We start from the raw sequence: 24,288 nt of genomic DNA, 5'->3' as shown, positions 1-24,288 counted from the left end.
ATGCTCTCGACAGGAAACTTCCTGTGTGTTCTGTGCTCCGTGGATACGCGTGGTCGAAACGAAACACATGCATCGGGAAGCCTTTCTACTCCGGGACCGACAGCTGTTTACAGGCTTTGAAAATGTCTGGCAGAATGTGGAACCTTCACAACCCCTGAAACCCAGTCAGGGACTTTTCCTACTCGAGGCCAGAGTTTTAAACCGATCGATGTTCATCTACTATTTGAAATGTAAGCTGTGCAAGACGGCATTATTCACTGTAAACTGATGTGATGTCCTCTGTGGGTTTTTAACCAAACTCCAACTTTATACATTTGATCGGTGCCACTGGGTATTGTTTAGGAACAACTGGAATTTTCTGCATCACACGGTCCAATAGAAAAAAAAAATATCTTATGTGATAGAGTTGGGATGGGATCCGGAAGAGTTTTGTAAAATAAAAAAAAATAAATAAATAAAAAGAATGAGTTTGATTTCTTTGCAAAGGCATCATCAGAGAATTGGGAAAGCAGTGCAAAGAGTAAACCTCTGTGGTCGAGCAAGGCTTTATTCACACTCTTTTTACACAGACAGTGATGTAACCGATAAATAAGTAGTTCCCGAAATAGAAAGTTTAACAAAATCAACAGAATTATCTTTCACTGTCTTTCGCTTAACAATTATCTAGTAGACGCAGGCAGGTTAAAGACGTGCTTTAGGATTCAACACAAATTCATGAAGACAACTTGCAGTGAGAAAGTCGATTAAACTGTTGTACGAGCGAAACCCCGTTTCCTCCGATGTCTGTCACTTCTGAGCGCTGCTCATCTTTATGAGGCGGCCGATCCTGTGGAAACGCAGCTCACGCCGGTCGTCTCAAGTCCCGGCCTCCCACGCTCCCCCACCCCACTCTTGCCTTCACTGGACATCGACAGTCATGCCGTAGTCAGGGCTGCTGGAGAACTGGATCTTGCCATCTGTTTCCTGCTCTTCGAACACTGTGACCTGAGACCACAAAAAAAAAAAAAAAAACAGCATCTCAGTCGAGGTCACGGTAGGACAGCGAGAGTGGGTGGTTGAGCATTAATTGCAATATATGTACACTCTGAAAAGCACAGAGGGAGAAGGCAAAAGGGCCAAACACTGGGATCTGGTACATGTAGCTTAAGACCTTAAGCAGAAGCTGTTGAGGAGTTCAACCTCATCAAAGCTAAAGGGTGATGAAGACATATCTGTGCACGGTGACTCTTGACCTGTAATATACCTGTGAGGCTGAATAGTATTAGACATGATAAATGTTTTGAAAATATAAAACTATGAATTCCATAGGTAGAATTTTTTTTTTTTAAAGAGCACCTCAAATTTGAGAACATAATGGGAATGGCTGCAGAAGGAATTGAGATCATGATCATCCAAAAGGGGAAAAAAATGAATCAGTTCCATCTCTTGCGGCGTTTGTAGATCATTGTTAACTGAATATTTTGGAGTTTGGAGAAAAAAAAAAAAAAAACCTCTAAAAATGAGCGTGTTTATTTTGTTTCTATTTGAGGGACATTTTGAGATACGGTCATCTAAAATGTCATGTACCAGATTCGGATGAAAAGAAAAAAAAGAGAGTGAATGCTTAATAGAGCAGCGCAGGTGTGAGCACGGGGGACACAATCTGCATGCATGGGACGTGCACAAGCTGTGTTCCCAACACAGAATCTGTCCATCAGAGGCAAGCCGCCTTAAGAATAAAAAAGCAATAAATGTGGATATGGGTAAAGCTCGTGTGCAGTACCTGGTTGTCCCCTCTGCGAAGCAAAGGACCGGGGACGTAGAGTGTTTGCTGGGGACCAATAGACCAGTAGCGGCCCAAATTCTTGCCATTGACAAACACAACGCCTTTACTCCAGCCCTGTAAAACACAACCGCTTACTGCTCACAACGAAGGAGAAAATCAGTGTACCATAAAAATAACCCCCCCACCACCCCAGTCTTAAAGGGGAACTCCGGGGCATTTGAAGCGCGTTTCCATTGCTATAGGTTGTCAAATACTGATAGTAGGACACAGACTGGTGCAAATCTGCGCTCCCTGTGTGGAGATCGCGCTGTTCGCTCAGCCTGTCATGCGAGGCTAATACGTGGTGGCTAAGGGGCAAGCGCTAACCCTTCCACGTAAAACAACAACTTGCACACTGCAGAAACGTCACACCACTTTATAACCCATCCGACAATAAAGTCACAAGCCTTACCATCAAAACCATATGCATGGTTCTCACATTACTGGCATGGGGACGTTACAAAACAACTTTATAAACAGCATGTCACTTACCGGTTAGTTGTACGCTCGCGCATGTGAAAGCCCAAAAGAGTCGATGGACGATAATCCCATATACGCAGCAAAAAAACTGCGTTCAAGTATTTAAAACATTACAACAATACATGCCCAGTAATATTGTTGTAATGTTTTAAATACTTGAACGCAGTTTTTCTAGAGAAGATAATTGTTTTGTATATGGGATTATTCTCCATCGACTCTTCTGGGCTTTCACATGTGCGAGCCTACAACCAGCCGGTGAGTGACATGCTGTTTATAAAGTTGTTTTGTAACGTCCCCATGCCAGTAATGTGAGAACCATGCATATGGTTTTGATGGTAAGGCTTGTGACTTTATTGTCGGATGGGTTATAAAGTGGTGTGACGTTTCTGCAGTGTGCAAGTTGTTGTTTTACGTGGAAGGGTTAGCGCTTGCCCCTTAGCCACCACGTATTAGCCTCGCATGACACGCTGTGCGAACAGCGCAATCTCCACACAGGGAGCGCAGATTTGCACCTCTCTGTGTCCTACTATCAGTATTTGACAACCTCTAGCAATGGAAACATGTTTTAAATGCCCCGGAGTTCCCCTTTAACTATTTTTTTTAGAGATGCGGATGCTGCACAGCACGAGGGAAATGTTAAACAGGCTCTTGTCGTTTTCGGTCAATAACTGCATTATGCAGAAGCGCACATAAGAAACAGAACATCTGAATAATTTTCGGTAAAGAATCTTGGAAGAAATCCTTTGAATGTACTAACAGGGGAAAACGCAACTATCTGAATAAATCCAGTGAGTTAGAAGTGAGTCAGAACTCAATGAAGAGCGGGAGCCGTTTCTCTGGCAAAGACCGCTGAAATCAACATTTCTGACCTTAATGATAATCATAATAATAACAACAATACTCAGAAGTAAAGTCAGACTCCTTGGTTCCTGATGGGGGCTATTACAACAATGAATGTAAAGCACTGAGCTTGGAAAAAAAAAAAACTCTTTCTAAACAGAACTTCTAGGTTGTTGCCAAAATTGCTAATAGATGCACTGAAGGCGCGATCCTCAGGTCTTTCGTCAGCTTTTGACTGCTCTTTTATAATCAATGCTTTATGCAGATGATGTAGACAATGTTTCCAACCACTCAAAAGGAACTCTTTTGTAAGCAAAAAACATCTAATTTCCATGGCTTTGGTTAACTCGGATGGTTACATTTTGGGGCTGTAAAGGCTCTAGCATGGTTGCCGCGTCTGCTAGCGCGAGCGGTGTTGATGACGTCACGATTTCGTGCCCGCAATGTATAGTGGCGCAAATCGATGCGCCAGCCGTGACAGACGCCTCAACTGTAACTCCGTCTTCGTGGCCGTCTCTGAGGCTGTAAACTCCTACTTACGGGGAGTTTGATGAAGGTGTCTTTAGGAGAGCCGTTGAGATGGAGACTGGCCTGGAAAAAGGCTGGGAAGGAGGGCCGCTGGCGCATGGGCATCCAGTGGCCTGAGCTCTCAAGTCTGTAGAAGGAAGGAGAAAAAAAACCACAAATATTTATAAATATAAAACCGGACTTTTGAGAGAGCCATTAGTTAGGCAGCATTATATCATGTCCTTCATTCAATATTTATCCGCCTGCAGTAAATGCCAAGTAAAGGTTTGGACATGGAGAGCAGGGGAAATATTAATATTCTCTCACATTATAGGTTACATCTTGCCTCCAAGTAAATTCAAAAGGTTGCCCGTGACATAAGACCAACATTCATTCCTCAGGTATGAATTTTTAAGCACTCAGTCATAAAGGGCTTCGGGCCTCGACATTTTCAGAAGGGTGCGGAAGCAAAACAATTTAGTTTGGCAGGCTCCAAAAGTCTTCAAAATACATAAAGCTGCGGCAGATAGTCTACTGAGCTCAAATATATACCTCTGAACAAACGGACATGTATTATCTATTAAAAGAAAGATAAATCACATGGCAAAACATTTGTGTTGATGTCAACAGCAACGTACGGGAGACTATTCTAATCTTATCATGGAGATGTGATGAGGGGAAATAGCTTGTGCTTTGGGGGACACTGCCTCCTGCAAAATTACTCGAATGCTTCCCCTCATGATTTCATGTATTGAAACTGCAATACCTATTGACTAATATGGGATGACTGGTGCATTAAGGACCCCCTCCCCACCCCATGCTTAACAACGTGGAGAAAACAGCTTCGCAGAGAATCTTTGCCATCAAACGCACATCCACTCGTTTCAGTGTAAATCCCTCATTCATCTCGTCTGGCCTTAAAAGTGAGGCATCGGATGAAGTTTGCACACTGTGCAGAAAGCACCAAACACCGCACGCTTTACTGCCTGCCCCGATAATGATTTCCTTTCTAACCAAACATGTAGGATCCCTGCGGACAGAGCCAGTGTGACATAATGCTGCACTGCTTTTCACGACTTCCTTATTGACAACTTTCAGTTCATGTGACATATACGGAGAAATTATTCCGTCCATCCATCCATCTTCTACACCCGCTTAATCCAGCATGCAGGGGGTAAGAAAATGTTCATAAACGATATTGCTAGTATGGGATGTCATACAGCTTCATGTCAAAAGAGGCGAACTATCCCTTTAAGCAGCTACAAAGAAGCTGAAACTATTTTTTCCTAACTTTAAATTGTGCTTTCAATTCTATCATTGTGAAGTTAAAGATAAGAGCATTGTCGTGCCGCTCTTCTTGGACAAAAAAAACAAACAACTAAACACCAGAGGATACAGAGAAAAGCCCTTATTCGTTCTGCACGCTCCCGCCTGGATTTTAGTCAGGACGGACATTTAATGAGCCCACTGCACTTCCTAGAATTTGACACAAGACACTGAATTAGGAGGGTGGGTCTTGCTGTCTGAATTCTGCCATCATGTTCCCATTGTAATTGTATTAAGCGGGGAGATAATCAGCTAGATCAAATCCGAAGCAGACCGGTGTAATGACAGAGGAGCACAAACATGGGAAGAAAAAAGGAGAATAATTGAGACACAAACCTGTTTACAAAGCCTGGTTTCATATCCAGACTGTGAATAATGAAGTCTCGTAGGAGGTCCGTGTTTAACTGAATATCTCCAACAAGACCTGAAAGGTGAGTCAAAGCTGCTTTTAGTTCCTTTATGAATCTTAAGATACCGTTAATCAGCTTCTCCCCACATCTCTAATGACCAGCAGATGTGGATCTTTCGGTAAGACTTCCGCTCACTGGAGCATCTACGCATCGAGCTGTCGGTTTGTAAACTACTTGTACCTTTGCGCTGCTCATCCAGAGTTTCCCCATAGTTCACTCTTCCACAGTTCTCCACAAGTAGACCTAGAGTTCTTCTTCCCTTCGGCACAAAAATGCATGAAACATGAGCTGCATTAAAGAACAACAGAAATGAACACAAAGTTCATCTCAGGCGGTCAGATTTAAGTGACCGATCTGTGTCTGCACTCTTCTGTGAGGCTGAAGTTGACTATTGTGATTTATCAGGATAAACACTTGTTTGAAGATTTGCCTCACGCTGGGCCCTTGGTGCCAGAATCATCCTTTAGCGTCCCCTGAAGCTTTCACATGCTGCGAGTTGTTAAATATCAACACCTTTATCCCTTTGAAACGGCAGCCTGGGTATAAAATAATTTCCGGAGGACACAAACGCTCCGTACCTTCCCTTCAGATATTGCAAGTTCTTGCACCTCGTAGTCCAAAACGCCAACAAAATGTTTGTCCACGAAAACCTAGAGGGAGATAAAAAATTGAATGCAAAGAGAACTTTCTGAGAAATCAAAACAGCCACATCAGAGACCCGTCGTAAACGTTCCAAACATGCTGTTAATGTGACGTTACACGGAAGATATAACAAGGGAAAAGCTCATAAGCACCGTTTGATGGCACCGTATTTATTCCAAGTTTATGGATGACCAACAAACTGCACTAAGATGAAATATAACAGGTGCCGTCCATAATGTTTGGGACATAGTCACATTTTTCTTGGAGTTCCCCCTCTGTCAGACTTTAATTCAAAGTCATTGCCACACATTTCTGACAATTACAAACCCTTTTTATACATAATCCCCCTCATTTCAGGACACCATAATGTTTGGGATAATTGACCTCCCAGGTGTTTGTGATTTGTGTTTAATTGCTTCATAAGTTCAGGGATAAGACACCTCGGCTTGCTTCTACAATTTGGACTCTGTAGGTGACATTGTTCAATATGAGGAGAGAGGCTGTGCCAATGAAAGTCAAGGAAGATATAATGAGGCTGAAAAACAAGAATAAAAGCATTAGAGACCTCGGTCAAACCTTAGGATTACCAAAATCAACCGCCCGGAAGGTAATTAAGAAGAAAGAATGCACTGGTGAGCTCTGTAATCACAAAGGGACTGGTAGTCCAAGGATGACCTCCACTGCTGATGACAGAAGAATCCTCACTATGGGGAAGAAAAACCCTCAAACACCTGTCCAACAGATCAGAAACAGTCTTCAGGAGGCAGGCGTGCCTTTGTCAGAGACTTTAGAAACAGAAACACAGAGGCTACACTGCAAGATGCAAACCAATAGTTTGATACAAAAACAGGATGGTCAGATTACAGTTTTCCAAAGAGTCCTTAAAGGAGCTGCAGAATTCTAGAAAAAAGGAGTTCTGGATAGATGAGACCAAGATTAACCTGTACCAGAGTGATGGAAAGAGGAACGTGTGGAGACGAAAAGAAGCTGCCCAAGATCCAAAGCATATCCGCTCATCTGTTAAACATGGTGGTGGGGGTGTTATGGTTTGGGCCCGTATGGCTGCCACAGGTACTGGCACGCTTATCTTTACTGATGATGGAACTGCTGATGGCAGCTGCACGATGAATCCTAAAGTGTATAAAATCATCTTGTCTTAAGAAAAATGTGACTTTATCCCAAACATTATGGGGGGCACTGTATGCCTTTCTCTGAAGTTTAAGGCCTTTCCATGAACAGCAGTGCAACTGGTCACAGCCTCAGTTTGCCCAAAGTACTCCACAAGTACACCGATCACTGGGGTGTGACTTCTAACGAGCAGACTGCAGCTTTCTCAACACAAATGTTCTCGCAAAACAAGTTCAAACGTGTGATTGTGGGTGCGCTGAGTGAGCGTGTTGTCCTGTCCTCACCAGCGCTCTGTCTCTGACGTTGTTCTTCGACTTGAGGGCGCCGCCACTGGTGATGGTCGTCTCATACAGCGTGTAGCCGTACGACTGACCGCTGTTCCTGTTCACGGGGAGGTTCTCCATGTTCACCGGCCTCGCCGACTTCAACGGCTGCACAGAGTGCAAAAGGAGAACTCCAGACAGACTATTGAACATACGACATACAAAGCGCCCGTCAAGAGGAGATTAAATGTTTCGGAGGAGCCAACTAAAGATTTTAAAAGAATCTTTCACACCCTTTGGAGATAAATGACGCACTTTCCGCAACACCATACAAGCGCTATCAGTTACAACACAATTTAGCACATACCTACGAAAAAAAACAAAGATAAAATATCGAATCAAGACAACCCACTCAGTCACTGAAGAGTGAACGCTTTCTTTTTAAAGAAGGGTGTGTGGCTGGTCAGGGCGGTAAAGTAATTGTCGTCTCAGAAGGAAGCAAATTATTGCGACTGGGAGAGAATAATTAATGTTGTAAAGCAACCGCCAGACGTGAGACACCCGGGTCGAATATAAATGCCTCAGAGGAGCATGGTGTGAACTCGACGAGTGGACGTGAACGTGAGAGGGCATTGTGACAACTCCAAACAGGCTGTTAAACCAATTGGGTTTTTTGTTTTTTTTTCGTCTCCACCCTCTTTTGAAGGCTTTATTTCAACAGCAAGCTGCTTTATAGTCAAGCTGCTCCCTGCGAAGGCTGCTAATGTAGCGAGAGGAAATGTCTTGCTAAATATTAAGAGGGCCACTCGTTCAGTCTGACGCGTGTGACCCTCTTATATCAGAACTTGATAGAAAATTACCGCAACAATCCTTTTTATTTTTTTAATTTTTTCGTTTTGATTTGGTTCTGTGGTGAAGCCGGATTACTTGGATGTATTAAGTGTCTGCGAACGGCTTTTAGCTTTGCTGCTCCAAACAGATGATTATTCCTTCAGGAGATCATGCCACTGTGTGTTATTTTTTGTCATTCTCTGGGCAGCTGCTGCTCACCTTGTCAGCGAAATGCAGAGTGTCCCACAGAGACAGGTGCTTCTGGACGACAACAGGCTGGTGTGACCTCCTCTCGTGAGACGGGGGCAGATCAGGGAGAGGCTCGGCTGAAAGGCAAAGACAAAAGAAATGAGTGCCGCTTGCATTTTATCCGTTTGTAAGAAAAATTCAGCCATTCGATTCGGTGCAAAAGCACTTCTTTACATAAAACACAACTCTTTCTATTTTCCAGCCTATCACTCAGTGTTAATCAGAAAAATAACCCGTTCGTGCTTTTGAGTCTCTTTGGGTCAGCATCCAGTCCATGTTCCGCCTTACAGAACAGTCTCTTTACAGCCATTAAGAAGGGCTGCCCTAGCCCTGCAAACTGCTCTTAAAGGTATTAGGAGCTCGCAGGGACACCAGGAGTCCCTCTGGAAAAGGCCTGACAGCATTTCCTCATCACCAAGTGGTAAAAGCTGGCTCGCTTAACCCATTGACGCCGGATGTTGCGTAGCGCAACATTGCCCCTAACGCCGGTAGCTGCATAACGCAACATTGTTCATTTATCATTATTTTCAAGACGCATGCAGCATGTAATGCACAATAATTGGTTCAAATACACGAGGTGGGTGTTTTCGATTTTTTTAAGACCATGTGACCAAAAATATGTTATGCGATTCGTCGACAATAACACGTCAAACAATGTCATAGCCTGTTCTGCAATAGTGCGTTTGTAGCTAATTTGACAGCTCGGCTACAATGGCTGCGGTTAACGAGACATACTGTGACAGCGATGGAAGTGATGTGGAGTTGGAAGGGAATGATCAACAGAATTTATTAGAGGAAGAGATAGTAGGAGATGTGCCGGAAGATCCCTTAGATAGAGAGCAGGAGTGGAATTTGTTTGGAGAGGACGAGGACGAGGAATTTGTTGGCTTTCAAGTAGACTGGCAGTCCGCTGGATTTCGCACCCGACGTCAACAAAAGTTTACTCGTACACCGGGGCTGAAGGTGCCAATATCTGAAGATGCAAGTCCTTTAGATGTGTTCTCACATATTTTCACTGATGAAGTTTGGGATATGTTGGTGACACAGACAAACTTATATGCGGATCAGGCGCGCGGCCACACACCATCCAACTAGAAGGGGAGCCCTGTGTCAAAGCAGGAGATGAAATCTTTCATCGGTCTCTGCCTAACTTTTGGAATAATCAAATTACCAACTCGCCGGGATTACTGGAAGCAGAGCAAGTGGCTGTATCAGACAAATGTCGCCCGAGTGATGGCACGAGATCGTTTCGACATGATCTGGAGGTAATTATTTATTCTTGCGCTTCATTCTGACGACTTCTCATTCTTATTTGAGTGGCGTTGCCCTTATGTAAAAAAAAAAAGAGAGCCCGGTGCGAATAACTGCAGTATGACAACTATGATGTTTTAGAAGTCATGTCACTGAAGTATACAATGCAAGATATATTGCAGGGTTTTTTTATCATTCATTATTATTGCTGATATTATTATTTTGCAATGACGTCTCTATCATGGCCACTAATGTAGCTGAAGTGGTGCCTACTACTACTACTACTAATAATAATGATGATAATAATAGTAATGATGATTATGATTTAGTTATAGTATAGTAACAGTATAGTAATAGTAGTATAATAAATAGCAGCATTGGGTATTATCCTGAATCATGAAGCAAAACTAACCAAATGTCCAACATTAATAAAAAAAAAAGTAATACAATCCAGCCAGCGAAAAAAAAATTGAATTTTGAATCTTCACTCATATATTTTTAGATATCTACATCTCCAAGACAACACTGATCCTGCAGTGGACAAGTCAGACAGGCTATGGAAACTGCGGTGCTTCTTGGACCTCCTCTTGAACCAATACCAGGCCCTTTATGAGGTGAATGATATTGTGACCGTGGATGAGTCCATGGTAAAGTACAAAGGGCGGCTGGCCTTCCGGCAGTACCTCCCCATGAAGCCAGTCAAATGGGGAGTGAAGGTATGGGTCATGGCAGATAGTACAACTGGCTACGTCACCAGCTTTCAGGTCTATACGGGGGCCATAGAGGGCAAGGCGGAGCTCAACCTGGCGCACCGTATCGTCACCGACCTGGTCAGCCCATACTATGGATCACACCTGTCTGTTTACATGGACAACTTTTACACCAGTGTGCCCTTGCTCGATGACCTGAACGTAAGGGGGGTTGAGGCTTGTGGCACGGTTCGTGCAAACAGAAGGGGCCTACCAAAAAACAAAGAGCTCAGCAAGCACGCTGGCATGGCTAGGCGTCAGTATCGGGTGGCTCAACAGGATAAGCTGACCTTGTGTGTGTGGCAGGACACCAAGGCAGTGATGGTCCTGTCCAACCACCATGACCCCATGGCTTTGGGGACTGTGAAAAGGAGGGTCGAGGATCAGCGTCAGGTGGAGGTTGAGGTGCCAGCCTGCCTTGCTGACTACCAGCTACATATGAAGGGTGTAGACCTGCTCGACCAGATGGCAGGGTACTACACACTGGAACACAGGTCTTTGAAGTGGTGGAGGAGGCTGTTTTTTTATTTTTTGTCCGTCACATGCTACAATTCCTTTGTGGCAGCCAGATCTGCTGGAGGAGATGCCTGGAAATACAGGAAGGTTGGCTACAAAGCCTGGTTGGAGGACTTGACGATGGAGCTGTGCGTCCCCGTGACCAAAAGAAGTGCTCCCCACCAGCTGCTCCCCACCAGCCCATCTACATCTACAGCTTCAGCTGGGCATGATCTGGCCAAGATCAGTGAAAAGAGAAAGACCTGCAGGGAGTGTGCCAAAGAGAACACCAAGCGCCCAGGGACTACACTGATGGGATGCAGGCAGTGCAATATCCCCCTGCACCGCGAGTGCTTCATGCACCACGCTCTGAGAAAGTAGTGTTGTGTAGTAGTGGGCGTGTGTGTGTGTGTGTTTGTGTCAGTGTGTGTGAATAAAATGGGTGTGTGTGTCTGTGTGTGTGTTTGTGTGTGTATTGACTCATCTTTTTCATTTTTTTAATGAAAATGGGTTGGTGTTAATGCTGAATGAACATGACGGAATAAAAGCAGAGAATTGAACCTTTAAAATGCAACTTATTTCATGTCTTTATGCGTTTCAGAGGCTGAGATATTGAATTTTTCTTAGGTGTTTTCAATGAATTGTTTTTAGTTCAAAAAACCCTCAGGCATTGGGGACCTTTTCTAAAAACTGGCTTAGGCATTGAGCAGCCTTTTTTGCAGGTGCTTTAGGCGCCAATGGGTTAAGAGAAGCTTTGAGGAAAATGGCCAATGCCTCTAAATAGCCCTCTCCAACGCTCACAAGCTGGAGGCTTCAGTTGAATGTGTCACATTTACCACAGCAAGAATGTGTGATGGGTAAATTTCTACATGTACCTTATGCTGTTAATAGCCGCATTCAGACAAAGCAGTTCTAAGAACGGTCTAAAAACGGTCCTTATCGAATTTCGTTCTGATAACTATCCTTCCCCAGCGGAACTGTTTCAGTTTGCATTCGCACATGAGTCGGGACTACTGCGACGCAACCATCTGCGACAGTGACGTGTTACTTTAGCGCCCCATTCAACAACAAAACAAAACCCGCGAAAAGTAAGGAGAGAAGAAAAAAACACCACCAAGAAGCTAATATGGAGAGCGGGAAGGCCACCGTGTTCATGGTCTGCATGATGGTGATATTAATCATGGACGATCAGATCGGGCGTCTAACATCGAGGCTGGAAGAGCACACAGAGTCAGGATCGAGCTGCAGATGATACTTCTTCGTTTCATGAAGGAAGGAGAGCAGAGCGCCGCAGACAAAGGAGACAACGTGTACGTTTAACTTATTAAACACCTACGTCAGATGTGTTCCTATAGAATCCAGAAAAGACCCAGCCTTGGAGAAGGATCTAAAATGGTTATAGGAACTGAGGGCCATGGTCCCGAGTTCATGTATGTGCGAATGCAGGAAAAAACGGCCCCGTTCTTGAAAAGGTTATAGGAACTGCCAAAGGCTCCTACAGTCCGAAAGCGGCTATTGTGGCGCTTGGCTCTATCAACTCGTTTACATTGGTGAAAACGGCGAAACATTCTGTCACGGTAACAGTCGAGGTCTGTCATCCGCTGTCCACTGTGCTGTCTTGCCAAACAACATGCACGTAAACGACTTCCCGCAACTGTAGCCCTTTGTTTCTCATTCAGACCGCCGTGCGCTCAGTATGGCCGACGGACCTTTCTTGTAAGAAATAAATACATAAATGTCAAGCCAACAGGTAAACGAGTAGTATGAAGAAATGCACAGGCAAGCACGTGTGGCTCGTTCTGTGCGTGTTAAAGGTCTAAGTTTTAAGACTTTTTTTTTTTCCGGCCTAAATTCATGCCAAACGATGCGTAAAAAAACAACAGCACGGGGGTAAGACCAACGGAAAAAAGTGGACACGATTCAACAACCAAACAGTAATAAAACCGTCAAGCTGATCAAATTAAAGAATTAGGTCACGTGCTTGTGGTTGGTGAGAAGGAACACAAAGCATTCTCAAGACTCGCTCTCGAATTCAGGCCACTGCTCATTGTTCTGCAGACTACGAAACAGAAGGACGAATCACGCTCAGCCAGCCTCTCAAGCCATCTTCAATCACCACAGTGCAAAAGAAGGCAAATTATTAAATCACTCTGTTAGGCTGGATTTATTCCCACCCAGCCAAAAGTCATTCCTGGCCACAAAACACTTGAGAACCCCCCCCACAAAAAAAATATGGCTTTACAAACAGGAAACTGCAAAAACAATAAACACCATACAAGGCTTGCAGGGTATCTCCACATTTGCATTAATTGAGGGTCTTTGATCAAGGCAGAAATATCACGCACATGCAAAAACCCACACCAAAATCTAATCCGTGCTCGTAATCATATGCAAAGTTATACTACATTAGCCAACAGAGAACAGGTTCTACAAGGAGAATTAGCTTTAAGTGGGGAGATGAAAGGGAAGGGGGAGAAAGAGAGACAGAAGATGCAAGGAACCAACTCGGCAACAAGATACAACACTCACTGTGGTAGTGGCTGAATAAATTCCTCAGAAGATGATACTTGGTGGTGTAATCCCCAGCCTCGGATAATGGAGCATCATAATCTGAAAGATAATGCGCTATCAGAACAGCAGGCTCGGGAGCTAGAGAGAGGCAGGGATGCCTCTTACCGTGGCAGATGCTTTCTCTGCGCTCCCCTATCAAACATCTTGATACGGCAGCGGCCTGAAACACATTCCGCTTTATCTCGACAGAAAACGGAGCCTTTCGGAGGCAAAAGGGGTAAAAGACATTCAGAGGAGCAAACACAAATAGAAAGACCGCTGAAGGTCAGAGGTGGTGCTGGAAGAATTCTCCTCCTTTCTGAAGAAATGAAGTCATTACAATGTTAAGCCCCCTGGACGAGAATACAAAACCCAATGTGCCATCTTTAATCTAACATTCCCATGCATTCCTTTAGGTAATGAATTCTTCTGTGTGTCAAACACTCAAATAATCATATTTGTAATAAATGTAATCTTTTCACAGACTTGGAGGCGTGTGCTTATTAAATGAATGGTGGAACAGGCACAGAAGTCTCCACAACAGCAGCTATCTTAACGAGATAAACAGCCGAAAATATCAAATCTCAGCTACACTTTACACTGAGTGGCTATATCCTCTGGTGACAAACACAATATTGTGACAGGCACCGACTTCTAGATCTCTATTGTGTTAATATGTGTCAGTTCTGCATGCTTGGATTTGCATGCTGTGTATCAAAATGCTGACGGAAACCCTTTTTCTTTTTTTTTTTAACCGTGAGTACAAGTGCGAGTAATTGTGCGAGTAATTGTACGTTTGGCTCCGGCTTCATTCGTAAGAGATTTGTTTGTTCTGAATCAGACTCTTAAAGGAAGAACCTTGTTAAACCTTGGTTCGTTAGTCTGTAAAAGCCAACTCTCCCGTTGGCACTGACAGCACGGTTTGTTACAAGTGGAAAGGAAAAATTGATCCATTACACGTACCGTAGCTGGTTACCATGGGTTTAGGTGCTGGTATTCCAACGGCGAACGCGCCACTCATGAAGCCAAAATTGGTCCCTCCGTGGAACATGTAGAGATTGATGGACATGTCCATCTTAAGAACTTCCGTGACGACAGATATCATGTCTGTGAAAAACAGAAAGGAATAAAAAAAAAATATTGAAAATGGCGTTATTTACGGAATGTTGTTGTATGACCAGAAAAAAAGCTTTAAAAAATTAAAAAAAAAAAGGTTTTAACAAGTCAGATCTTATTATGTTAATTCCAACTAATCTGAAACATATGTGGACGTCAACCACACGCCCTGTGATGGGGACCTATAATTCATCACGGGGGGCAATTCTTCCACCAATTAAAGTGGCCAACCTCTTCACACCAATGAGTTACCTACATTTTGCGGCGAACATCGGAGGGGGCAAGTAATTACGCATTCAAATGGAACTTTAGTGGTAAAATTGGACAGAGTTTAATGGCTTGAATCAAGGGCAGCATCCCTGTTGAATAACAATTGGGGAGGGTGAGTGACAGAGCCGGACTCGCCCCCGTGGTGGTGGCACTAGCTGTGACCAACTGCTGGGCAGGCTGCATTCTGCAGAGCACTGAACTGTCAAGGACACGAATCCACTCTGAATATTCATGTCATTGCTGTGACGCTTTCTGCATGGTGACACTTTCCCCGTTGCCTTTTTTTCCCACTGAGGAGAAAACCCAAAAGGAAGCAAAACGGCTCCTTTCTACATCTTTTCTTAGAACCATTTTTGAAAACGAAGGCATGAAGCTCTGCACTGTGTTTGGAATAGGATATTTCATAGATCTCTTAAGGTAGTAGTGCCAAAGTGCCGTCAGTTATCGAATGGGCATTTGGACCACAGCTGAAATACGAGGCAAAGTGTAGAGTAGACACATACTGTATTGGAAAGTGACTCTTTCTACCTTCTGATACTTTCAGATGCCGGTTCCCACAACCACAACGCGGTGACCCCAGCTTTAAAGCCACCGGCACACGTGTCTATTAACAGAAAATAAAACCAACACTTCTAAACCCAGAACTGTTCATCATACTTATGGCGTGAAAAATAATAAGATGGACCTGCCGAGAACTGAAAGATGAACAGATTTTCTGCGTGTAATAACATCCAAAATGAAAAGTTGGGACGGTGGCATTTTTGCCATTTTCAATTAAACAACACAGACAATCGACAGGAGTTTCAATTAAGATAAAACAGCTATTTATGTCAGTGCCCGACTGAGGCACTGACATAAAGTATGCTTACCCTGCAACATTCAAGCCATGAAAATAAATAAAGAAATATCCAGCAAAGCAGGATATTAGTGTATATGTAGTGGGTCGTAGTAGCTTGGATGTTTTGTACATACCATAGTACATTCAAAACATTTTTCAAAAGAAATCAGCTCCATTTGCGTCATGTCGGCCCCAGATTTATACAGATCTACAGACCAGACTAATACTGGGATTCAGTTATTAGTTCCTGGCTCATCGGGTGGTGCCAGACAATTTAATATTATTTATCCCCACCATTGGTTTGTGGGACTTGGCTCATAACCCACCTTGCATAGCAAACATATAAATCTCTAACAAAGCCACAAAATGAGTAAGAACGACTCATATGCTGAGGCATACTTCCTGGCTGCATTAAGTGGGCTCTGGGCCTTTTGTGAATGAGCCCTGATACTAAGGACTGTCTTACGCTCAGCCTTAGGAATTTATCTTACACAGCCTCCCCAATGGGGGTTTTGCCCTGACCCACACTTTCCCTTGGTACATAGATTATTTTATTCACAGCTAAAAAAGGTTTGTCTAAAGCCTTTTTCCCCCCTAGGGCACAGAGTCTTTGTTTTACCTTCAACACGGTCTGTTTTACCTTCAGAAATTCTGTAGTGGCTTGCAGCACAATAGTTCTCTTTGCCCTTGTTTCAGAGTAGCCAGTGCTATCGACCCTCCATAAAGAGGCGAGCCGTTTCACCCCTCAACAAAGAATCGGTCAGCAAATATCCTGTCTCGCTCTCGTGTGACTCTCGGCAACTCCACACAAACTAAAGAAAAACTGTCATCCTGTCATGAGTGCTAATGATCTTTGGAAAAAAAATAAAGCACATCTTACCTTCAGCACTGTACACGTGGTGAAGTCCGCCCCATAGATCAAACCAGCCAGACCAGTACTCCATCACCATCTTGGGTTTCTGAGGCTGCAGGGTCAAACGGTTTAGTGTTAATTTGTTTGTTTGGTATTTCCAAATCTCTGTCCCCGCTCAAACTGTATTAAATAAATACAGTATCTATTTAAATAAAGTATTTAAATATTAAATAAATAAAGTCTCACAAGTTTCCAACTCTTACTGTTGCGCCATGCAATGTGTCTATCACACCAAGGGCCACCCAAAAAAAAAAAAAAAGACTCATCTGTGTTGAAAAAAAACTCTCAGGGCCTAAATATTGCATGGGGTGTTGACTACGAAGTAGGATATCAAATTTTCTCAAAGCTGGACGAACACACCCATATAATGCAGCAGGGAGTCGAGTCACTCCTGAATGCATAAGCTCAACTAGACTCAAAACAGTCCAGGCGGTCTGAATAACCACCTGGGAAAGTGCATCTTTGTATAAACAGTAAAATCTAACCAATAAAGCTGCTCTCATTGACATGTTTTTGCGGTGCTCGTGTCAGATGACGAAACGAGTCCGAAAAATTAGACTGAAAAGCAGCCCAGTGAGACTCACCCAGCAGCTTTTATACCTCGACTGCTCCAGCCTTAGCCGCGCAGCCCAAACCGTGCAAGTAGTCAGGATTGCTTCCATCCAATGCTCTTCACGAAATTTACTGAGCTGCCTGATCTCGCCTTAATGAGACTGTAGGTGGCGCTCTGCATATTCAAAGCAGAAGTCCTCAACCAGAACACCGATGGCGGCTTTCGCCCATGTTTAACCGGAGTCAAATTCCTTGTTTGTTTACTCTATTATTCTGATTCTGATGATGTCTTGCGATGGTTCTTTCCTTGCCCGTGCTCAGACTTTTTCGCCAAGTTTCACGAAATTTATGAAACGATGCTGAAATTAATGCATAGCCGGCAGTTTAAGGCGTGCGCGACGCAAACGCGACTTACCTGAATCCCCTCCAGATACTTGACTTCACTCGGATCCAGTTTCTGAAAATTTAGAGTTTCCAGTGCTTTGGGGAAAAAAAGAAAAAAAAAAAAGAAAAAGGACAATATCATCAAGGATTATTTGGAGGTCCAAATAAACACATCGGTGGTGTTCGTATAATCCAAGGTGTGTTTTAATTCACAAAGATTAAAGACAGAAGAATGTTCTAATGACCCCTGGATTTAATCTGCTCACATTGCTTCATATACAACGTGCAAATCCCAGCTAACAATTGGAAAAAAAAGATACAAATCAAATATTTCATGAATTTCCCAGAAGAGGGTTTTACCATGAAATGCCCTTAGGGATCCTGTCCATTATATCATATGTATAGTGTTAATGTACTGTTTGTGATGAAAATGCAATAGCAGGAAAATAAAAATTAAAAAAAACAACAACCTTCTATTGGCCTGAAAAACCACAGTTACTCACATATTCGTGTTGAAATAGTAAGTGTCAGAAAGAAAAGAAAGTTTGTGTAAAAAGGCATTACACTCAATCCTTTGTCTACAAATTGGTTCAGAACTGAAGCTGCGTGACACCGCGCTGCCCTCGGATAAGGCCTCCAACCACTGTGCGTGAAAACAACACACCAACAAGCATACAGTGTGTGTGTGTGTGTGTGTGTGTTCAACTGTGTCTATGCGCAGACTTGTTGGTCTGTCAGCTGATCCGACAATACCTCCTTTCACTCCTCCAAGCTTTAGCCCGTCCTTATTGTCAGAGGTCAGCAGCAGCTCTGCGATGCCCCTCGACAGTAACGCCTCGAGAGGGAGAGGAGCAAAGAAAACAGTGAAGCTGCGCCCCTTCGGAAAGTTTGAATTCTTTTGAACCGCTCTAAAGAAATGTGTCGTTTTACCTCCTTGATGAAAGGCATGTACTCCTCATCTTTGGCATAGGAGCCGTATTCATTCTCCACTTGAACTGCTATGATTGGGCCGCCGTGGGAGTACTGCACATTAGTTGGCCAATAAAAAGAGGACACAGATTAGGAGGCTTGGCAACCATCCGTGACCTTTCCTACTCTCAGAGCAATAAGCTTTAAAAATAACACCATTACAGTGGAGTCGAATACAAATCAAATAAGGCTCTGATGGCAGCCACTGCAGGCGACACTTTCACCATTTTCACACATGCACCACGGCCCTGAAAATTTATATAGGGACTGTAGGTGCTAATGTCCACAAGTTTTCCTACAGACTACCTATGGAGCTCACCTAACCAGCTCCCTGGTACTGCGGATGGAAAATGATACACGCTGTGTCTGCATCATAGGCTTTTCTGCTGGGCCTCTATGTTGTTTCCCATTCACTTGTCAATGTTGTGGAAAAATCCAACTCAGGACATGATGGATATCAACACAAAAACACCCTCGTTACAGATAAGTAGGGAGCATCATTTGGGATCCTCAAACCCTGCAATTTCCACAGCATACTTTTTTGGATTACATTCCGCTTCCTGTGCACTCCATTCAGGAGCCACTCGGACGCATTTTAATTTGCAAGAACACGTAGAAGTCTTCTGGTCTTATTACTTAGTCATTTTTCTCCACGAAATCTGCTTATGCGCGTCGGCTACACTGGAGTTATTGAGGTCAGCACTCTATAAGGAAAATTGTTTTGTCATCTGTTTAATACTGCGATGCCTGGCAAGCAAAAAAGATGGATCCAGTGTCATCTTGCAGAGCAATGGGACCTTTCTCGGATCACACAATTTGACTTGTCAAAGCATGAAATAGGAGAAGTCGGGCAAATTCGGTAACGACGCCTCAGTCTGTTTCATGGCCACAGACAGCCGTAGCTTCCAGCGCGGCTTGACAGAACAAAAAAATGCCTAAATTAGCTCCCCTAGATGCAGTGCACACATTTTTACACTGAAAGATGACGAGATATAACCACCCTCGGTTTTGTTTTCCATTTGAATATAGGAAAACAACGTGTCCGGGACAACAGTGGCCGAGTTTCCATTGACTGGTGACGCAAGTCTGAAACCATCATCTCCCTAACCTTTTCTTTCCTTTTTTAAATGACAATAACAGAGAAATCTGAATGCTTTAGTCAGACTAAAGTATGATGATAATGTAACTCACAGTTATGTCATTCAAAGAAATAACGTTATTGAAGTACAACACCCGCCCCTCAACCGGTTGGGGGAAGAGTGTGCGTTATCTATTAGCGTCTGTTTAGGCTCAACTTTAATCTCAAATCTATTGCCACATTGTTTGTCAGGATTCAACTGCGCGACTGTTTGGCAAAAGCTTGTCACAGCCATCGTCAAATAACACAGCAGCTGAGTGCCGGCGGTTTCTTTAGTTCGCTGGAAAAAAAGAGAGAGACTGGTGCCGTGGAGGATAAAGGACAGGGAAGGACTGATAAAGTTTATCAGCCAGGAGCAATTCATTATAGGGCAAGCAAGTGGCACCAAGGAGGTCAAGAGGGATTAACGGATTCATCGGGAGCAGTGCGGCCCGTGGCTGAGATAGAAAATGACTAAATGTTCTGCAGTACCGGCGGAAAAAGCAAATATGAGCAATCCCAAAAAGTCCAAAGCTTAATGGATGGTTAATCAGCGCGTGGCGATTAAAGTGACGCAACTTAGAACGACAGGTGGCGATAAATATTGACAAGATTTTTTTACAATCTTGTCCAGAGAAAGTCTTGCGCAACCTGTATTAGGTCACACCGTCTGTGTCAAAGGTTTCCCCCTCGTTCGGCAGGAAAGCAGCGACCACAGGAACAACGGCAGGTTCCTGAAGGACATGATCTGTCAGCCTGGTCCCAGTCGTCTTTACGCCACCATTTACTGCGTCAACAGTCCGAATAAATACGACCAACCATCAAACAGGGATGACGACTATCAACCTCGTAACGTTTCACCGCTGTATGTCACTATGGAGTTCTGACAGAAAGTCAGAATTGGCCTGTAAATAAACCGGTGTGGACACATGGATATCATATGATAATGTGGCTCTTCTGCCCCACAGAATTTATGCTGGCATTTGAAGTTAGCAGTTATAGTCTGCTCGCTGCACATCTGACAGATTCCCCAAGTCCTCATCCATCATACAGAGCCAAAATAATGAGGAATATGAGGCACCATCATTCCCCCTTTTAAATTCTAAAATCAAACTAGTGTGAATAGTACCTGATGTGGAGCAACTTTCTTGATGACCTGATCAAAGAAGGAATTGACTGCTTTAGTGAATCCTGGGTAGGTCGTTCTCAGCTTCATGTTGCGGTCTCGCAGAAGCCAGCTGAAAATCAAACAGAGTTAATAAGAACACTGTTGGGAACCCTCTACACAGCACATTTCGAAAGGCAAAAGCACCGACCTCGGCATAGCTTCAAACCTGAGAGGAAGCAGTGCTTCCACTGTGTGGTCCTTCAACCACTCCATTTTGATGATCATTAAGCAAACACCACCTCAAGAGCGAGGCCCCTCCAAATATACCTTCCACCAGTCCTTTTTTTTTTCGTTTCTCTGCAGATAATTACCTGATTATCTGTCTTAATTTGTTTTCATTACAGAGGAAAATGGATTCATTCCTAAAAGGGATACGGGCCTGTCAGATTTAATTACAGCCTTCACTTAAAGTCATTTGTGACTTTTTCCGGGGGAACATACCGTTGATCTCTAATCTTGACATGCCTTGATTGGTGTGTGTGTGGTACTGTGGGTAACATCCTGTCAGGTGGGCCATCAAAAGAAATTCCTCACCATTAGGAACATGGCTGCTAAAACTTCCTCTTTATTCACATGGCTCTTAGATTAAATTATTTTATTGGATTTAGCTTGCAGCAAAGACACTGCTAAAAAATTACCTGACTAAACAATCTATTTCCATTTCAATAACAAGGATCACTTTAGGATCCCGCTTGCTGCTTTATCACTGCGCATGACATTGTTACAAAGATTATAAGGCAAATGCAAATTTCTTCTAAATATGAGGTTATTTCTGATTACAACTCCATGTTTTTTGGTTTTTGTTTGTTATGGGGTTTTTGTTTTTTTTTTACCTGGGTAGTCCACCTAAATCCCATTCAGCGCAGATGTACGGCCCCGGACGCAGAATCACCCAGAGGTCCAAGCTGGCTGCAAGACGAAGGTAGGCTCTAGGAGAGGATACAATATCAGTGTAAAAGCTGCATTTGGTGAAGTCTATTTTTCAGGAGTAATTATTTAAAATGTCTACTACAGCCAATACAACATGGGGACAGATAATTGTTCTTAACTGAAAATAAATCCAATGTTCAACTGCAAAGCAAATAGAATTAATTATTTAATGTTTCACTCAATTTGTTTTTTTTAATCATTTTCTTTGCAGTGTGGGATAGCGACAGCTTGTCATATTACTTTTGACAGCAAGCAACACATCATAATCACGAAAGTCACAATCACTGCTCTGAACAAGAACGACCGACCAAAACGTTTCCTCAAAGAGAACGAACATTTTGCAATGCAATAGTGCCCCCTGGAGGACGGGCTCTGCTGTGCAACTGAGACTCTGTGTGAAACCTTTTTGATTCTTACTCTAAATCCAGCTGATGCTCAAAGTCAAACACCCCTTGCTCTGGCTCATGCAGGTTCCACGGTACATAGCTGAAAAGAAAAAAACGTGACAGATTATTTTGTTTGCCTTCAGATCTTCAACCGCGGTTACTTTCAATGGTTTATTCGTTTCCTTTATCCTTCAATCTTCTCATGAATGAGATTCATAATATTTGCCCGTTCTGCTTTGCTTTGCTCGGATTTGAACCCCCTTTTTTTTTTTTTTCAGCCAGCTATCTGACACTTCACACTCTTGTGCTCAGATGTTCATTCACCCAGCAGCGTGTTACATTGGGAGCGTACGTTGTCAAAGTGTTGAGGCCACAGGCCTTCATCTTCAGCAGTCGGTCCTCCCAGTATGCTCTGGGGATTCGGAAGTAATGGACAGAGCCTCCCAGGATGCGAAAAGGTTTTCTCTCCAAAGTGAACTGAGACGAGTCAGCTCTCAGACCCTCCACACGGCTCATTCTTCTTTCTTCAGGACAATTCCTGTGGGGGCAAAACACAGTTTAAAAAAAAAAAGCTTTAAAAAGTACTCACTGTCAAACAAGTGCAACTGGATTAAAAGCTTTAAAAGGGGGTTTGAGACATCACATACTCCATTTCTCTGAGCTCTGATTATTAAAGACTGCTATCTGTTCAGAAGGTTTCCTCAGAATCACTGTGGGGAAAAAAGGTGGCTCTTGTCTTATGTGCTGTATTGTGTGTGTTATCTTTCCCTTTGTATCAGTCATTAAAGGAAAACCACACCCTTGGGTTAATGCGGGGCCTTTGAGGTCAAATACATATTAAAGAACTGGTCAGTTTAAAATGTTACACAGCTCTCCCTTACAAGTCTCCATAACTCAGCAGAATGATACTGTTGGGATCATCAGGTGAGACTTGGTGAACTGAAACTCACCTCAGTGACTCAGGTGACACGACCAGTTACGCGGTCGTGTCACCAGTCAGCAAGACGAGCCAGGTTAAAGTTCATGGGTAGTGACACTGAGAGCTAACCATGAAAATACATGCGAGCCGGGGGGATGGGGGGCAGGAGTTTCGAAGCTCCACAAAGCGTACACTTCAAGTTTAAGTGGGCGGGTTTCATCCTGAAATTCACCCCCATGCGCGGCTTTAATGGCGAACGACTGATTCGACTGTCAGCGTTCCTCTTACCTTGTAAACTGATAAGCAATTATTAATGCGCCAGTGACGCAAAGCAGCAAAACGTATCGTTGTTTTAAGGACAGACGGACGCCAAACACTGACGACTTTTCCATTGGCAGTTTACAGCACGATTCGGATTCGGACTTCTGTGGTGAATAATTAAACCAAAAGAATATGGTCGCAGAAAAAGTAGTTCCCACTCAGCCCTGATGCTAACTGTTTTCAACTGCCACTGTTTTCAAAAGGTGTTGCCGCTCGAACTGTGGCCACCGACAGCTACTGTCCTTGTAGGGACCGTCGCAAAACTGCACTGCGGAAGACAAACAAACAAATATTTCAAGTTTTACTTTTTATTTTAAATATCCCCCACCGGCATCATTGCAAATTCCTTTCACCAACGTTAATATTCAAAAGTTGTTTGATTAGAAAAAAATAGGAGCTAAAACGTGCATTCAACATATCTTTTTAAACCCCAACCCTAGGCACACAATTTCACTCTCAGTCAGATGACAACAAAGAAAAAGTTATTAAAAAATGGGGAGTTTCTAAAAATCCGAGTTTAGACACACCTTCTCGTTTAGCTCCTAATGTAAAAACTACTATGATTTAACCTTTTGAAAAACTCCACGGTTCTCCTAAGCGGTACACATGTAGGCCTACTGTAGAAGATACCGACTTGTTTCATTTGATCTTTATTATGTAACAATAAAGATCAAGTATGGTTTAAAATCCAGCTCACTGTCAAATATTGAGCCTGTGGTTTCCAGACTTTTTGGCTTTGGTCATATTTTTTTTTAAAAAACAATATTTGGTCATATTTTAAATGTCTTGTTCATGATTTAACTATCTAAACTTTTTTTTTTTTTTTTAAGCAAATGCACAAATAAATCAATGTCTTACATTCAATCAAAGAGAAGAGGAA

At 43.2% G+C, this 24,288-nt stretch overlaps 1 protein-coding gene across 1 annotated transcript; it reads right to left on the bottom strand.

The window, feature by feature from the left end:
• Window positions 1–529: 529 nt before the first annotated feature.
• Window positions 530–23,627, bottom strand: LOC142388507 (beta-galactosidase-1-like protein 2). Its single transcript, XM_075473862.1, has 19 exons — window positions 23,376–23,627; window positions 22,521–22,706; window positions 22,200–22,268; window positions 21,686–21,781; window positions 20,814–20,922; window positions 18,529–18,621; window positions 18,352–18,433; window positions 17,630–17,694; window positions 16,630–16,714; window positions 14,489–14,632; window positions 13,505–13,585; window positions 8,451–8,557; window positions 7,422–7,568; window positions 5,946–6,017; window positions 5,548–5,626; window positions 5,294–5,381; window positions 3,665–3,779; window positions 1,763–1,879; window positions 530–984 (listed from the first exon to the last, which is right to left on the bottom strand). The coding sequence occupies exons 1-19, from the start codon at window positions 23,477–23,479 to the stop codon at window positions 898–900; spliced, it is 1,926 nt and encodes a 641-aa protein (XP_075329977.1). The 5' UTR covers window positions 23,480–23,627; the 3' UTR covers window positions 530–897.
• Window positions 23,628–24,288: the final 661 nt, after the last annotated feature.

Source organism: Odontesthes bonariensis, chromosome 9 (genome assembly GCF_027942865.1).
Source record: "Odontesthes bonariensis isolate fOdoBon6 chromosome 9, fOdoBon6.hap1, whole genome shotgun sequence".
Lineage (NCBI taxonomy): Eukaryota > Metazoa > Chordata > Actinopteri > Atheriniformes > Atherinopsidae > Odontesthes > Odontesthes bonariensis.
This window is presented reverse-complemented; position numbering and strand designations above follow the sequence as displayed.

Coding starts and splice junctions, on each gene's coding strand:
- LOC142388507 (XM_075473862.1), bottom strand. CDS start 23,479: ATGGAAAAGTCGTCAGTGTTTGGCGTCCGTCTGTCCTTAAAACAACGA. Junction 20,923..21,685: donor GATTTAGGTGGACTACCCAG/GTAAAAAAAAAA, acceptor TTTGATTTTCAG/CTGGCTTCTGCGAGACCGCA. Junction 5,627..5,945: donor TTGCAATATCTGAAGGGAAG/GTACGGAGCGTT, acceptor TTTGTGCCGAAG/GGAAGAAGAACTCTAGGTCT.